The sequence below is a fragment of the Lissotriton helveticus genome, chromosome 2_1 (assembly GCF_964261635.1).
Source record: "Lissotriton helveticus chromosome 2_1, aLisHel1.1, whole genome shotgun sequence".
In the NCBI taxonomy this organism is placed as follows: Eukaryota; Metazoa; Chordata; class Amphibia; order Caudata; family Salamandridae; genus Lissotriton; species Lissotriton helveticus.
In genome coordinates, this window is record NC_136059.1 from 1,732,001,037 (window position 1) to 1,732,019,586 (window position 18,550).

General features: G+C 40.4%; 1 protein-coding gene across 1 annotated transcript in view; it reads right to left on the reverse strand.

Moving 5' to 3' along the window:
• Nucleotides 1-565, reverse strand: part of CASP6 (caspase 6) — a 215,652-nt gene extending 215,087 nt beyond the window's left edge. The window contains exon 1 of the mRNA XM_078676677.1: nucleotides 439-565. Coding sequence (XP_078532803.1) covers nucleotides 439-472 — 34 coding nt within the window. The 5' untranslated portion in view covers nucleotides 473-565. The remainder of the gene's footprint in view (nucleotides 1-438) is intronic.
• Between the last annotated feature and the right edge of the window lie 17,985 nt (nucleotides 566-18,550).

Here is an 18,550-nt window from a genome sequence, read left to right on the forward strand (position 1 = left end):
AATAAGGACATTTTCTCTAAGTATGACTGGGGGGGGAAACAAACTTGAAAAACATGTTCAAACGCGCCCTTCACCCAAAAAGGCAGCCTGCTAGCTCTGTCTTTGACTCCCGGGACTCCAGCTTCACTTTTTGACAATATTGTGTGATCCTGGCCAGCGAGTATAATACTTTATCTCCCTTTCCAGGTACCTTGGTTGCTTTGATATCTAGAAGATGACATATCGTACTTTTGATTTCACATGATATGCGCTTGAATGCAGTGAAGTGCACAGAAAGCGCGCCCGCGAATACCAGGCTGTTAGTCGCCCAGTAAAGCAAGAATGGACGCACTTCCCTACAGAATTAAACCGAGACTGCAGGTCCAGGATGAACGAAAGAACGGGGGTGGGGGGTTGTTGGGAGAGGCGTGAGCCAACGAGGAACTGCTTCGCCCTTACCTTCCGTGCGCAGCTTGCTTTGGGGCTCAGACATGGTGTTGCTGTTTCGGTCACTGGCTCTCCAGAAGATCTTGAGGGAGCTGTCAGTCAGGCAGATATAGTCCTTTACTACTTCCTGGTCAGACTCCACCCTCCCCTCAACCGCACCTCCCGATACGCTTCTGAGAACGACCTTCGGCGCCTTGAGCAGTTGCAGGTGTTGAGTTAGGCCTTAGGGATACACGATTCAATGGCATTCCAAACTCACCTCATGCTAGAAATTACCTGACAGTTGATACTGCACGGTTCATTCCGGCACGAGTAAAGACAGGCAGTAAAAGCGCTATTAATGCGAAGAATAAAACGTAAAATAAAGGAAAATTAAATTAATGTATTGATAAAGTGAAAACAACACAAATATTTGCTGGAGGAAATAGAATGAAAACATGAAATAAACAGGAGGGAAAGAGAATGGAAAAAGTGGCAGGGGTTGAAATTGAAAGCCACAAAGGGAAAACAACATAAACACGTGAAAAAGTTAAAAGGGTGAAGGAAAGAAAGGGGCTCTGGGCAGTGAGAAAAAGCAAGAGAGGAAAACAGTAAAATAAAGCGTTCTGGTTTGTATATAATGAACATTTTACATAGCGTTATTGGCAAACACTTATCTTGCACAGTAAGTTCAATACCAGTGCATATTTGATTAAATGCATATGATGGAGCCGGGTTCCATGTTCTAGATTTACTCAGGAACCCCTGGCCGATGTCTCCCTTTCGCCTGCGTGAAAGTGTGGATGGGGAGGAAAAATTATTAGCCAGATAAGCATTACAGTTCCAATGAACCATGACTCCGAAGAATCACAGACTCCGATCCAAAATGTAGTAGGTTTATTACAAAGGCAAGAACAATTGGACATACAAACACCTCAAGACGAGGGTGTAAAAATACATTGAAACTAATACAAAGCCACTTGTGGGGGCGGAATAGTGCTTTGTGGGGGCGGAGTCAAGATGGCGGGTTGATGCCGCCAGGTGAGACAGGCAGCACGGGCTAGCTCTTCCCGATACCTCAGGGGTAATCTGCAAAAAACTGATTAGAAGCAATTCATCCTTGGCGACTGTCCGAATAATGACACGGCTGCTGAAAGGCAGTGTCGATATAGCTCGTGACTCACCCGGTGCTTGAAGCTGATCGAAGCCGGAAGCGGCGTCTCGGTGCTTTGCGTCCCGGAGGCTGGGCAGTGAAGCTCCGGTCATCAGACAGCGGGCGGAGGGGGAGAAAGAAGCCGCCCGCGGCGGCCGGCTGGAGCAGAGTGCAACTGCAGCTGTGGCGGCGGAGGACGCGGAGCCGATTTCTTCGCCGGCTGCAGGTTCAGCTGTTCCCTGTGGGACGACTGGAGGCTCCGGTTGTCGGGCGGTGAGAGAAGGAACCTCCTTTCGGGGGCCGGCTGACCAGAAACAGAGCAGTATTGAGGCCGCCAATGTGGAGGAGCTCCACCGCCGGCATCTAGGAGAGACGCCTTTAGCCAGGGCGATCGGGGCAGAGTGAAAGCGGCTGCGACTACAGCTGTGGCAGCGGAAAAAACACTGGGAAACGTGGAGAACGCGGAGCCGACTTTCACACTAGCTACGGCTTCAGCTCTTGACGATTGGAGTCGGTGTCTATGGAAGAGACTGCGCAGAGGAGAGGGAGAACGCTTTTTTTCCCAGCAGGCCAGAGGGATATGGGGACATGTAGCTCCTCTTAGTGGATTACTGATTGCTGGCGATAGCATCTCGGTGGCTGAGTGGACCTGATCACGGAGTGTTAAATTTTGTTGACCAACAACAGTCGCTACCCCACAAAGTTAAAAAGTCTAGAAAACCTTACTCGTGGAGGACGGAGGGCTGAGGTTTTGAATGCTGCAGCTCCTAAACCACCTGAACCGCCTGAGCAGAAGGATACTGCCGGCGTTGAAGACAAGAAGAGCTTCTAAAGCTCAAACTTACTGGTACAGTTGGACTGGAATAGGAGCTCTGGTTGCACAATTGAGCACACCTACTGTTAGAGCTGAGAGGAGAATGCCGGATGGAATAAGAGCGAGTGATAAGGAAACAGACACGGATATGGCGCCTAAGTTGAACACACGATCTGCACGGACCGGAAAAAATGGAGGACAAGAGAGAGGACAAGAAAACTCAGGTACTGTCAATATCTCAACTTCTACCTCTAAGAGCAACCCTAAAGCAACAGAAAGTACTAATAATGGTAAAGGAAAAGTGGCGGTGGCTGCTGCAGGAACTACTGAAGGGAGAAAAGGAAGTACAATGCTGGACACCAGACAGATAAATAGCCCGGGGGTATTTGATAAAAAAGCCGCTCGAAACATGGAATCAGAGTCACTTACTAGGGGTGAAGTAAGCCATAGCGCTTCCCTAAGTTCAATTACGAACAACTCAATGTTAGCATCGAATACGTCGACAGGCCTGAAAGAATATTCAGAGCTACCTGTGATTGAGGGCGAGGTTACAGGGGAGAAGAAGTCAGAAGAGAATCTCAACCAAACGATCAAAACCCTAAATAGAGACGGTGCCTGTGTTGGAAAGAAGACAAGCTCAGATTGCGAGAGAGCAGCACCAATTGGAAACCAATTAGAAAGCGCTAAAGAAATAAATACAGAATATCTCGAGACTGGCAAAAATCTAGGAAATGATTTAACATTTGATACTCAGCTGACAATTGACCTTAATGGATCCAATGGATTACTAGACCAGAATTTAACAAGGTTAACAGAGAACATACTAATAGATGAAGCTGAGGCAAATGAAGATGGAACTAATCTTGAATATGAAGAGGTGTCAGAAGGTGGAGATAGTGAGACAGAAACCACACACAATAGACAGAACTATCTTAAACAAACAGCTTCAAGGAAGACTAAAAGTAAAGCTAGAAATAAACTGAAGAAAGCTCTTGGCAAATCGGTGACTAAAGATAACTCCTCTGTATCCAAAACTGCGCCAAAGACTAAAGGCAATGTTGATGACAGTCCGCTTAGAAAATGGATACAGGCTAAAGGGGGAGTAAAGAACATGGCATTGAGGCTTTCCGGAGTTAGTTTTGATGAGGACTTCCACCAGAAGGGAGGCAAGAAAATGTCTTCTGGGTTGGAGAATATTGGCTCTATAGCAAATACAAGCATAACCATAGATGGAAACACATCACCAATTGAGACAGCCCAGAAAGACATGGCCATGGGTACAATAAGAGATACAAACTTGTCCTGTCTCACTACCAATTCTTCAGTCGATCTGATCCAAGAACAAAGCCCCAAACACTCCCAGTCAACTACATTAGAGATAGCTCCCAAACCTATGATGTCGAACGTAGTGACTGAGAAAGATGGGGCGAATGATTTAACGATTGATTCAGTGGAAGTGGTTCAATCCGACATGGAAATAGAAATATCTGAAATATCTGAAACAGCTGAAACCAGTCATATATCATCTTCAGATAATATAGTGCCATCAAGTCTTCACAATATGGAATGTGCTAATGTGGCACAAGATGGAAAGATTCCAGGGGCAGCAACTATTGAAGATCAGCCAAGCTTGATTACTATGGACACGATAATGCAGACTCTCATTGCTCAAAGACAAGAAAGTCAGCAGCATTTTCTGCAATTAAGAGAAGACAATACCAAAATTCAAGCTTTTATGAGTGAGGTATGTGTAAAGCTGGGGGGAGCCACACAAGAAATTGAAGATCTTAAACAACGTGTTGTGGGAATCGAAGAAGGATCTACCCGCTCGGATGAACTAATTAAACAACATGTCATACAGATATCCAAACTAGAGACTAAGGTTGAAGACATGGAAAACAGGGCACGTAGGCAGAACCTTAGGCTGTTTGGGATACCAGAGGGGGCTGAGGGAGCTGATGCCTGGTCATATGTAGTAAAATTATTTCAAAAAGCGTTTAGTGATCTGTCTGACTGGGATTGGGACTCTCAATTACAGAGAGTACATAGACTTCCTATGTTCCAAAAGAACAAAAATAGCAAATTTCCGAGACCTATCCTGATATATTTTGGAAACTTCTTGCTAAAACAAGCTGTGTTATTCAAAGCTAAACCCAATAGCCCGGTTCTTATCGACAACATATCTTTTTTTGTACGGTCAGACCTAAGCAAGGAAACAATGGATAGAAGATGGGAGCTTAGAAAGCTAATAGACTCCTTCAAAGCTATTAATTGTACAGTTTACCTACAAGAGCCCGCTCAGCTTAAGGTAATCAATAATGGGCGACCTTTCTTTTTTACCGACCAAGAAGAGGCGGTCAGGGCTCTAGAAAAATTCACAGCTGAAAGGCAGAAATGAAAGGGATAGCTGGCAAGGCTATGGAAGTTTGTACTTAAAATGCCAGATCACGTTGGATCACTAGGGGGACAAAAATGGGATGAATTTATTCATGGTATGATCTAGCTCTGTTGTTCTTATATATATAATTCATACACTGTGACATTTGTTTTGTTTTTTGTGGATTTAATGAGCAACTTTGTTTAAAAAAAAGAGGGTTGAGTCTATCCCCGTGTTAGCCATCTCACTAGGCTGCCATACCAGCGGCAGCAAGGGATAGAGGGGTACTCTCCCCAAAGGGACTTGGGAGGGAAGGAAAGGATTGGGGTTGAGGGAGGGAGGGGGAGGGGAAAAATGGGGGAAAAAGTATTGTAAGGAAGAAAAATGGTGTAGGCAAAATAATGAAATGTTATAATAAAGATGTAATGCAGAAGGAAGACAAAGAACTTAGACGTAAGCTATGTCTAAAACAAAATTGCTAATTTGGAATGTTGCTGGCCTTAATAGTAAGCTAAAGAGGAGACTGGTTCAAGAAGAACTGGCTATGTACAAACCTCAATTCGCTCTTTTATCTGAAACTCATATCAGCTATCAAGCCAGGAAATTGCTCTTACAAATGGGGTATGAGCTTGTGGTTTGTTCAACTTTGGGTGCCTCCATTAGGGGAGTGGCCATACTAAAACAGAAAGGATTAGCGATAGAAATTACAAAAACATTATCAGATACACGGGGGAGGTGGGCGATAGCACAAGTCCAGATGGAACACCAGAAGTTTGTTCTATGCTTGGTTTATGGCCCTAATATGGATGACCCCAAGCTATTTGAATACTTAAGTATTGAGTTACTAGAATGGGAGGGAGAAAGATTAGTGATGGGAGACTTTAATTGCGTAATAGATTATAAAATTGATTCTACTGGACATGGCTCTCCGCGCAGGATGCGAAAGGTCAGATCTGCGATTCTCGAGCTAGGTAGACTGCTTAACATAAAAGATATATGGCGTCACAAACACCCAAAACTAGCGGGACACACATACTACTCATCGCCCCATAGATCTTGCTCGAGAATCGATATGGTGTGGGCAACCGATCGAATACTGAATAACTGTAAGATTGAACTGTGTCCAAGGATCTCTTCCGATCACAACCCTATATTACTAGAATTTGAGAATGATGAGTTGAGGCCAGATCCAAGACAATTTACCTTCCCGAGATATTTACTAACTGATTCGGGCTTTGTCACTTCCTTAAAGAAACATATTAAGGAATTTATCGAATTGAATATTAACTCAGCTAATATAGTCTGGGACACATGTAAGTGCAGCATAAGGGGGTTTACCCAACAATTTATCTACAGACTCAATGCCGAAAGGTGTAAGACTACTGAAAAAGCTACTTCAGATATATTGTTATTGGAGCAGAAACTAGCCGAAGAAACTAAGGCACAAAATGGAAATATCCAGGAGATAAGATTCGAACTATTAAAATTACAATCATCTCTTAAAAAGACGCTAAGAGACAGATATTGCTCTAAAATACATAAATGCAAGTTAAACCAATATGAAGGAGGAGACAGAATAGGTAAAATACTCGCATACAAAGTTGCGAATAAAAAGGCGAGAACTAACATCATAAAAATTAGAGGGTCTGACCTACAAGAATATGATCAACCAGAACAAATTCTAGGTCAGTTTGTCAACTGCTACCAGAGCTTATACACTCGTGATAATACTCCTTCTAGAACAAGAATCACACAGTATCTGGATGAATATATGCCCATATTAAAAGATACAGTCAAGGAAAAACTGCAACTCCTCAATTCAAAAATAACACAATCTGAAATAAATGTAGCGATTTTAGCCTCACCATCGGGAAAAGCAGCTGGGGAGGATAGTCTGCCTATGGAACTATATAAGGTATGCACAGAAGAACTATTACCTTTGTTAGAAAATGTCATCGATTCTATAGACAAATTGGGAAAAGTACCTATATCATGGAAAATAGCTAAAATTGTATTCTTTCTTTAAAAAAATAAACCACCGGAAGACTGTGGCTCTTATCGGCCGATTTCACTGCTTAACGCAGATGCTAAGATCTTTTCTAAGATATTAGCAAATCGTTTAGCACCCAATATGCCGACTTTGGTCAACCCACAACAACATGGTTTTGTGATAGGGCGAGACACAGCGGCCCATGTAAACACAGCAATCACAGCCTTTGATGTCGCCTCGACTACCCTCACCCCACTCGGAATGGTAATGTTAGATGCCAAAAAAGCATTTAACCGAGTGGGGTGGGAGTATCTGTGGGAGGCATTAAAGAAGATAGGCATACAGGGTCAATACCTACAGTGGGTCTGTTCATTATAGGACAGCCCGCAGGCTGTAATTAGCTATGGGGGGAGAGAGTCAAGGAGCTTTGTAATAGGGAGGGGAACCAGACAAGGGTGTCCCCTGTCTCCCTTGCTTTTCGCTATTTCCTTGGAGCCATTCTTAAATGCACTAACTAAGCAAGGAAATATTCAACCATTTGCACATGGTGGAGAGAGTTTGAAAATCACTGCGTTTGCAGACGATATAGCTGTATTTACCACAGACCTAGTAAAAGCTACACCCGAAATAATAAAAGAAGCTATTAACAATGGCCATGTTTCAGGCTACAAATTAAATGTAGGTAAAACACAGGTAATAGCCAACTATAAACCTCTGGTACCTATCCCAGGCGTATGTCCAAGCGCTACGTATTTAGGCATCAAATTAGCATCTAATATTGATAAAATTATAACACTAAATTATGATTCTCTTCTAAAAGAAACTGCAAAGTCACTCCAAAAACGGCACAAGATCCCGATTAGTCTTTTGGGACGTATTAAACTAGTAAAAATGTAAATTCTGCTGAAGGTGCTATATCTATTTAGATCTATTCCTTTGCAACCTAATAACATCTTCTTTAAAAAATTGGAGGGTAATTGTAGCAGCTTCATATGGGCATACAAAAAAGCGAGAAGGGCGTTGAAATTACTAACATTGACAACTGAAAAAGGTGGATTAACATTTCCTGACTTTAGGTTTTACTTTTTAGCCACTTTTTTTGTCGTATTAGAAGTTTGCTAAAAAACGACAGTCCATTATTTTTCCACCGGTTTATGTTGGGACTGGATAGCAACCAATTCTTGCACCGCTTGCAAGACCCAAACTCTACTTCAAGCGAGTGAAATTTAAGACAGTCAAGCATATCAAAAAAATTTGGGATCTAATAATGACTATTGGGAAAATCACATATTACAACGCAGAGCTTAGAATATGGGACAATCCAGGGCTTCCTGATATCTTCTCTGATGGAGCAGGTTTTCTTTGGAAGAGACAAGGCATCCACATACTAGGGGATCTTTATGGTCAGAACGGTTTTCTGGACTTTGATGCACTTAAAATTATTTATAGTTTAAGTGATAATATGTATTTCAAATATATACAGATAAGGGACTATTTACTTTCTAAAATGAAAATTACGGAAGCGATCGAATCAGACATACTCAAATGTCTATATTCTAATAAAGTAAAATCATTAATAAGTCTAGGGTATGGATATTTGATACAAGGGAAAAACGAAGACTACACGAAAATAGCCGCTAAATGGTCTCTTCGATTGGGTATGAATATTAATCCTTTACAGATCTCATACTCTCTACGTCACATAAACTTAATCGTGCAGTCTACTAGCTTGAGATTACAGACGTACAGAACCATCACTCAACTTTATTATACACCACAGAGGATAGCTAGTTGGGTACGGGGTAATCAAGTCAATAAGAAAACTAAGTGCCCGAAATGTAACCATGAAGCGGCGGGCATAGAGCACATGCTTTATTCATGCCCAGCGCTCTTGTTATTTTGGAAAGAACTGTCTGAAGTCTTAAATAATAAACAAATCGTCATACCACCACTCTCAGCACAATTGGTTCTACTAGATATCCAGGAAACGAATTGTCCCTATAAAGAAATAATAACTATCATCTTTGCTTGTGCCAGGTTAGTCATCGCTAGATTATGGATATCTAAGGATATACCAGCTGTCTTTGATTGGTGGCTTCTGATGAAATAAATCAATTCCATGGAACTGTCATTAGCAAGGCATAGGGGCCTTAAGGCTCTACAAAAGAATGAAAAAATCTGGTTAAACTTTTTTGAATCATGACTTATATGAATTAGAAAGAAAACGAGGCCAGCTTAAATATTTGTATATTATTTGTAAATCTTTATTTCTTTATACAACTATTTCTGTCAAAGCTTAGTATTTGTCAGATCTCTGCTTCTAACGTCTTTCTGTCTATAAATTGTTTATTTAAATAATGTTGTAACTACTCATGTACTTTGTTTTTTGTAAATGTATAACAAATTTGTTTTTTGTTCTTCCTTCAATAAAAATTAAATAAAAAAAAAAAAAAGAAACTAATACAAAGCCAAACCTACAAGTGAAGTTAAGACGATGTAACATGCACTAAATGACCAATTCCAGAATCAAGACACAGAATATGATGGCATCGATGTCAATAGTCTTCATTATTGGAGGTTTGTAGGTGAAAATCATTTAATCTGTCCATTCACTACCGCTAATGTGACATCCCTATTTAGCATTCCCCAGGCAAGTCCTGTAAGGGAGTCAGCAAATGAAGGCTTCCTAAGAAGTCCTTCCACTTTGGATGGGTCAAGTAGCATAAAGCTACAGAGCTCGTTTTAAGATGCTCCCTGTCTCATGGCAAGTCAGAAGTCCCCCAGACTCTGTCCGTAACTCCAATACAAGAATGAATAAAAGAACATCCCACAATACTATGTAATAGCACCCCATCCACACAAGGCACCTCCTCGTCGGTAACTTTCCAGGCGGCAGCGATGCTCCTTGCCCTTGGCTCGTTGACCTTGATTCCCAAGCTCTCTCCAGTGAGAGAGAAAACCATCCCACATTATCAGCCTCGCCCTTTAATGTATCTTTTCCTCCCTAAGCCTAACTCCTAAAACAAAGACGTTATTCTAACTAACAAGGATGAATTTCTTCCACCTGCAACAGAAACGTGAGAAAGGCAAGCTCTGCATGCATATGGATTTTACCAGCAAACTTCTCTAAAGAGTCTAAGGGAGAAATACACTTTAGGCCTACAGAATTCGGCCAACATAGGAAATTACATCTAATTTCACGGAGCACATGTAAAAAGGAACATAATTACCGAGCATATTCGTTACATAAGCACTCTAGTTGTGAATATTTTTGTTAACCCCACATGTGAGCCCTACACATTAACGTTTTCATCTAACCACATGTAATTTCACATTGTTTCCTTCATGTATACATTGAAATATACCTAACACTTCACTTTTCACTTTATTACATTACACGATCTAATGACCCAATATTAACACAATAAAATATTATTTGCGGGCTCAAACTACTCATAATTATAATGGACCCCTACAACTGACAGAGAAAATTTTGCCCTCTATCACATACAACCTACAACCCTATGAAGTTTCTCAGGTCCATACATAGGGCCCCATTAGGATGGTGGGTGGATCGCCCCCGCCGGGCCGGCGGTATCCACCGCCAGCACGGCGGGGGCGATCCGCCCTCCATCCGTGCAGAAACGACCCCCGTCATATTAACATGGCTGAGGGGTCCGCGGCGGACGGAAAGACCGTCCGCCTCCACTTTTCCGCCCGGTCGACATGTCGACTGGGCGGAAAAGGGTCCTATATGGTGGCGGTGTCCTATAGACACCGCCTGCCATATTAGTATGCAGATGCCTTTCCCTGGCGGCATTGCCGCCATGGAAAGGCATGCGAAGTCTGCTTTGGGAGCATGGGGGGTACCTATGGTACCCCCCTGCAGTTCCATGCATAACATGGCTGGCACCGCACGGTGCCTGCCATGTTGTGCATTGAAGTGCACAACATTGCCTCCGTGGCATTGTGGCGGGCTGTGTTGAGTGCACCGCCCGCCTCAATGTTAGGGATGCAGGATGCTCCTCCAACACTGTGGCGGGTGCATCCTAATGGCACATATGGGACCCCGCCCTTACGGCGGGCGGGTCCCTTGTTACGACAGGATGCCGCCCGCCATCCTAATGTGCCCCATGGTGTGCTTCTCCAGTCCTGGTTTCTTTTTCATCTTTGAAATCTGGGACTTGTATTGTTGTTTATTCCATTATAAAACAGGACTGAAGTGCCAGAATTAAAAGAAAAACAACAAGAACTGGACTAGAATTTACCATGCAGAAAGAGATTAGAGGAAGGATTATGTGGAATCGAAGACATTTATATATCGGGAGAAAGCTGGGTTCTACCACTCGGAAATCCGTCTTGCTGAGGCGTTCTACTTCGAAAGCAGGATCAATAAGGCGGGGAATTTTCCTAGAGAAATGCTCAAAATTATCACATTGTTGCTGGATTCTTCTTCCTGCGCTCCTTTATACAAACCCTCAATTGATAGATGTAATGCGTTGGCCTCCTTCTTGAACTCAAAAATGTTGATATTTATCAATCCTTTGAAAAAGTCAGTAGAGGTGATCATTCCACCCACCTCAATTATACAGGGATAGGTGTCCCTCTATCCTGGCCTAATCCCCCCCTTTCATTGGAGGAGCTTACTGCTCTTTTTAGTAAAATTAAATCAGACCCTCTATTCGAACCAGCACCCCTTAGGATTATTGATCCTGAGCCGGAATTTATCATCCCCATTCTGCTAAAAATAATTAGCCAGTCTGCGGAGAAGTGTGGCTCAATGGTTAGAAGTGGCAGACCCTGAAGCAGAGGTCAGCCCGGGACCAGGGTTCAATTCCCGATGCGGCAGGGTCTTGGGTCAATGTCCGCGGACTCGATAATTTTCGCCGAGGTGCCTACGCTAACCATGGGTCCCACTCTGCCACTCTGGGCAACAGCTTGCTTAATCTCCACAACGGCCCCATCAGCGCCGGGGATGCCTGGCTTTCACCTTGGGGGTGCCCAGGAGGGACTATCTCACAGGGAAAGTCAGGACGGGTTCCCCAGCAGTATACAGCGCCAGGACACCCCGAGATGGGGTAACAGTTCGCTTTACAAGTATACTTACTTTACTTTACTTTGGATACGGGGACTGTGCCTCAGCCCTGGAAGCATGTGATGGTTAAAACTATTTTGAAGAAACTCAACCTTGACCGCATCTGCCTGGGAAATATACGCCCTATTTCGCTATTACAAGTTATAGGTAAAGTGGCAAAAAAAAATGTAAATAGATGCCTTTCTGACTTTCAGAAGGACAACTCTTTCTGCACCAAACTCAAACGGCTTTCCCTCCTAGGCACATTACAGAGACCGCCCTTCTAGCGATGGTGGAAGAGAAAAAAATGAGACTGTTTCTAGGAGCTACTGTGGCTATCGTAGTCCTAGGTGGTGCAGAGTCTAAATATCGAGTTTTAAATATCGACCTACAAAAATATCGAGTTGGAAATATCGAAGGTTCAGAATATCGAGGTCAAGAATATCGTTGGACAGACTATCGACCCTAAGATAAGTAATATCTAATTTTTTATATCAATGTAAGTAATATCAAAGTTAGTATTATCGATAGCATGTATATGGATGTAACTAATCTCGATGTTACTAATATCGATATTTGTTTTATTGTTATGTATTTTATTATGTATGTGTAATATGTTTTTTGTTAAGTATTTTACTTGATTTAAATTATATGTGTACTATTTTTATATATTAATACTGTTATTTTTAAGTAAATTTTATGTTTTAGTACCGGAGTGGGTTGTGGGATTTAGAGGGGAATGGGGTGGGAAGTAATTTAAATATACTAAATTAATTATTAATTTTTAGGAATTATAAATTAATTTTAATAAATGTTTGTGTTTATTTATGTAGCGGGTTGTGGGTTTATAGGGAAATTGGTTGGAAAGTAATTTAATTGTAATTAATTAATGATTTATTTGTATTTATTGTATGGATAATCATTTTATTTTTAATTAATTATTGATTGGCAATTAATTAATTGAATTGATAATACATTTTTTTATTGGTAATTAAAATGTTTAAGTGGTAAAAAAGTAATTGGTAAATATTGTTTATTTGGTAATTAATTTTGTTAATTGGCAATTAATATTTTTAATTGGTAATAATTTTTATTAATTGGAAAAATATTTTTAATTAATTGGGAATCAATGTTTTATAAAAAGTATTATTTGGTATGAAAAATAATTTTATTGTTTAATATTTTTTAATTGTGAATTAATTTTAAATATTTAATATTTTTTTGTAATGAAAAATATTTTCTTGTTCAATATTTATTATTTGGTGACTAATATTTATTAATTAATATTCATTGGTATTGTTAATTTATTGTTAATTAATTATTATATTGTAATTATGTTTTTAATAATTATTAATGGGTATTTGTAAATGATGTGGAGTTATTTAAAAATTAAATTATGTATTATTTTAAACACAAAAATTATTTATAAGTATGTTATATTCAAATTCTACGCTATCCAACGTTTTCCCTACTCTTTCACTCTCTGGAGTTGGAATAGTAATGTTTACCCCTACGCTATCCAACGTTTTCCCTACTGTAGCACCCTCTGGAGTCGGAATAGTAATTTCTACCCCTACGCTATCCAAAGCTTTCCCTACTTTTTCACTCTCTGGAGTTGGAATAGTTCTTTTTACCCTTACGCTATCCAATGCTTTCCCTACTGTTGCACCCTCTAGAGTTGGAATAGTCATTTTTATCCCTACGCTATCCAACGCTTTCCATACTGTTGCACCCTCTGGAGTTGGAATAGTAATTTTTACCCCTACGCTATTCAACGCTTTCCCTACTGTTGCACGCTCTGGAGTTGAAATAGTAATGTTTACCCCTACGCTATCTAACGCTTTTCCTACTGTTGCCCCATCTGGAGTTGGAATAGTAATTTTTACCCCTGCGCTATCCAACGCTTTCCCTACTGTAGCACCCTCTGGAGTTGGAAGGGTAATTTTTACCCCTAAGCTAGCCAACGCTTTCCCTACTGTTTCACTCTCTGGAGTTGGAATAGTAATTTTTACTCCTACGCTATCCAACGCTTTCCCTACTGTTGTCCCCTCTGGAGTTGGAATAGTATTTTTTACCCCTATGCTATCCAACGCTTTCTCTGCTGTTGTACCCTCTGGAGTTGGAATAGTAATTTTTACCCCTACGCTATCCAACGCTTTCCCTACTGTTGCATTTTCTAAAGTTGGAATAGTAATTTTAAGTGTTACGCTATTTAATGTTATCATTACTGTCGTTTTTTTGGACTTTGAATATTAGTTTTATATATTTAGCTATTTAATATTTGTATTATTATTTTTGATAATGTAGTATATTATTAATTTTAAAAATATTGAAAGTATATTTAATTTTTTTTATTTATTAAATATAATTATTTACTTTTCATTTATGTTATTGTTTTATGTGTGTAGATGTATTTGTAATTTATAATATTTTTTAATAATTTATGCTATTAAAATAATTATTAAAACGTATTAGTAAGTAGGTATATATTATATATTTTATGTATATGTTTAATTAATGGTATAATATTGTATATGTATTATAATAAGCCAAGAGATGTGTCATCTAGTGTAATAGGTCATAAGCACATTGCTGATCTAAAATTGATATCCTGGAACATAGCAGGTTTGGGTAGGAATGTTAGTGACCCTGAATGGAACAATTACATTGATACGAGTGACATTTGTATTCTCCAGGAGACTTGGGCTACAAAGACTCTACACAGTGTAGGGTATAAAACCTTTCAAATAGCTGCATTCCATCTGTGAGAGGAAGGCCCTCTGGTGGCTTGATAATTTGGGTAAAAGTGACTCTGGACATCAGTGTCACTCAATTATGTACCGACTCACAAGATGTCCTTGGGATCAAAATAGTTACTAAAGATAAAAGGGTTCTACATCTATATAATATCTACAACAGACCATGCCCATCATATAGGGAGCCACCAATAATAGAAACATTTGACTCACTTTTAAATGCACTAGATCCTGGAATAAGCATAGTATTAGGTGGTGATCTTAACTGTAATTATGAACCTATTACAGGATTTGGAAATTTATTAGATGATGAAGATATTGCTAATAAAATACCCACAATGAATAGTAGTGGGACGGTCCCAGGCACCACCCTAGCTCTCCAAATTACGAGGGTAATGACTGGTCACGGTTTCAGGGCATGCAATGGACGCTTACCATCGAACAGCCCAAAGGCTCCAACCTTTTTTTGAAGTAAGTGTCAGAGCAACATTGATTACCTCATTTTATCATTGCACATTTGGATGTTTGCTGTAGATATAGAGATTAAAATCAGAACAGAAAGCGACCATCGTCCGCTTGAGATTCTCTTTCACAGCAGCTTAGTGTATAGCTTGAGTGAGAGTGAAAGAATAGTTTATATTAGTCCAAACGACATTATAGTTAGCAATAATCGCCGTTCTGTTGAATGGGCGTACATGTTGGAGCATGATGATTTGTTGGCAAGTATTTACAGTACTTTTGCCAACATTTTCGATCCATACGATGCCTCCCAAGATGGAAAGGAAACATTCCTAGATTTACATATGTTTTTTTTAAAGAACTTATCCCGTAGGAAACAAAAAAAAAAAAAAAAAAGACTGGTGGAGTTAGTAACTCTCAGTTGGCAGGGAAATCTTGATATAACAAGAATGTTGTAGTGCAAAGGCCGATTTAGTCCACGCAATAAAATACAACAACATGTTGGTAGTTAAAAAGGCTAGGTTTAAATATAGAATAATCCAAGAGAAGGCAAAAGCATCTTGGGATGAAGAGATCTGGTCCACCATGCTAATTGCTGCTACAAATAGGGATCAAATGTCGTTCTGGAAAATAGTGTCCAAAGGAAATAAAAAAGAAAAGGGATCCAGGGAAGTCTTTCTTGACGAGACTACCTGGATCGAGCACTTCACTAATTTATATGACGTTCCCAAGGAGGATCAGGCTTTTCCTGAGGCTAACATATTGTTGATTCCAAGCGAGGATAAATTAGATTTTGACTTACAAGAAACCGAATTAGCTATTAATTTAGTTAAAAACGGGAAGGCCCCTGGACTAGACAAAATTCCAGGAGATTTATATAAACATGAAACTAGCATCTGGGGCCCCTATATTAATTTCTTATGCAATCCTGTAGCTGTGGGTGGAGATCTACCGGAGATATGGAGGGGAGCGGAAATTGTTACAATTTTTAAAAATCGAGATAGGAATGATCCTGCAAACTATCGTCCTATTAGTTTAATTGATATCTTACAGTAAATCTATGCAAGGCATATTTTAAACCGTATAAATATATGGATGGAGGAAAAAGCGGTGCTTACAAAGTTTCAAGCAGGGTTTAGAGCCAAAATATCTACTATTGATCAGGTCCTAAGGTTTTGCTGCCTGTGTTGGAAGTATGTCACCTTGAGAAAGGGTCACCTGTATGTAGCCTTTGTAGACCTTCGGGCTGCGTTTGATTTAATCCCCTGAAAATTGTTATGGGAGACACTTAGACATCAAGGGCTACCAGCCAACCTTTTAGTGCAGATTATAAAGTTACATGAAAACAATTATGCAAAGGTTAGGTGGGGCCCAGGAGGGAAGCTAACAAGACAAATACCGATAAGGAGGGGGGTTCGTCAAGGATGTGTGTTGGCCCCCACATTGTTCTCCTTGTTTGTCAATGATATTCCATCTTTTATGGAGAACTGTAGCAATGATTCTCCAAAATTGGGGAGCGAAAGGGTCCCAGCCCTCCTTTTCGCTGACGACACTATAATTATATCCCAAACACCCAGGGGTCTACAGAGCCTACTAAATACACTTCAGACATACTGCAACAAAAAGGGCCTTGAGATTAACGTCAAGAAAACAAAATATATGGCTATAAACCCCCATAAAAATTTCAAGGAAAATCTGACTCTAAACGGTCATAAATTAGAACATGTACAGAATTTTAGTTATCTGCGTGTTTCCCCGGATTCTAATTTACTATGGAAAACTCAAATAGAAAAAAGTAAAGTATTACATGGAAATAGACTAAACAAAGCAGTTTCGCCAGCCTTAGAGATTTTTAAGTTCAAAGCTCAATCAGCTGCATTATATGGAGCTGAACTATGGGGACCCATGTGTAAAAAATCCTTTGAAACTGGTGAAAACAAATTTTATATAACTTTGCTAAGACTACCGGTCAGCACGCCACTAGTACCACTTATCTTAGATCTTAGCATGAAACGTACTAACCACCATGCAATTTTGAGACCTTTGATACTCTGGGTTAGACTTTGGTCGACCCCTGAGCTGATAAATTATATGGATGGTCTGAAAGAAAGAATGGAACTGGATTGTTGTAATAATATTTTATGGTTTCAACATGTCAGATCTTGGTTAACAAAAATTGGTCTAGCACATTTCTGGATGATCCATCAACATTATCTCGAACTTCGAAGAAAATATCAAAATCATCATTCTGGGCATACTTGGATCACAATGTGCTGAATGGAAGAGTGTATGGATCGCTAACGAATAGCTACCTTATATTTAAAGACACAGCACATTATGAAGGCTTCCTCGATGAAGTACATCCACCACTTGCCAAGACACTTTACATGAAATATAGATATGGTATTTTGAGGACAAATGCAAGTGTAGCAAGGTGGTCTAATAATAGTAACGATCGATGTACTTTATGCCCAGGCGAAGTTAAGGAAGATGATTTCCACATTTTGTTTTTTTGCTTGACCTATGTGGCACCTAGAAAAAGATGGATCAGACCTCTATGCGTAAGATCATACAAAGAGGCAGGAAGGATTTTAAAAACTGATACCAGCCAGGTTTCTGTCTTTGGCATTAGCAGATTTTTGTTAGCCACAAACGTTATAGGAGTTAAATTGGGTCTAAAACTTTAGTAGAAATTCCTTGTTTCAAAACTCAAAAACTGCTCCATGTTATATTGTTTTAATGAACTGATAGAATATTTACAAAACCACTTTAATCATTATCAGTGTTGGATTGTTGTGGACATATCTTCCAATTTTATATATTTTTATCTGTATATATGCCTTTTTATATTTTTAATTATTTAATTAGGTTTTAAATGTAATGATAACCGCCCCGTAATGGTCTTCCAGGATCTCTGCTGCATTATACTTTACCTCGCTTGGTACCTTCTAATTACGTCAATTATGTCTTAAGTATTATGTCTTAATGTATATGCATGTGCTTTTTTATGTATCTTTTATGGTACTAAGGGCCTGATTACGATTGCGGTGAATCCGCATCCTCCGGGCCGGCGGATGCCACCGCCGGCCCGGAGGATGCGGATTCACAGCTGCGTTGTGAAAAATGACCCCCCGCCAGATTAGGATGGCAGGGGGGTCATCTGCGGACGTGGAGACCGTACGCCGCTTTTCCGCCGCGAGACCGCGGCGGAAGAGCTCTAATATGGTGGCGGTGTCTATCAGACACCGTCAGCCATATTAAGATTTGCAATTTGATATGCCTTTCCGCGTCGGCAATGCCGCCACGAAAAGGCATACGGTTTTTTCTTTGGGGGCCCGTTGCGGCCCCCAGGGTGAAGGGGGGGGTGCACATGGGGGATACCTATAGTACCCCCTGCATTTGCAGGCACCGTGCGGTGCCTGCCTCTTTGTGCATGCAACTGCACTGCTTGCATTTTTAACATTGCGGCGGGTGCTGCTTCAAGCAGCACCTGCCGCAATGTTAAACATACAGGATGTGACC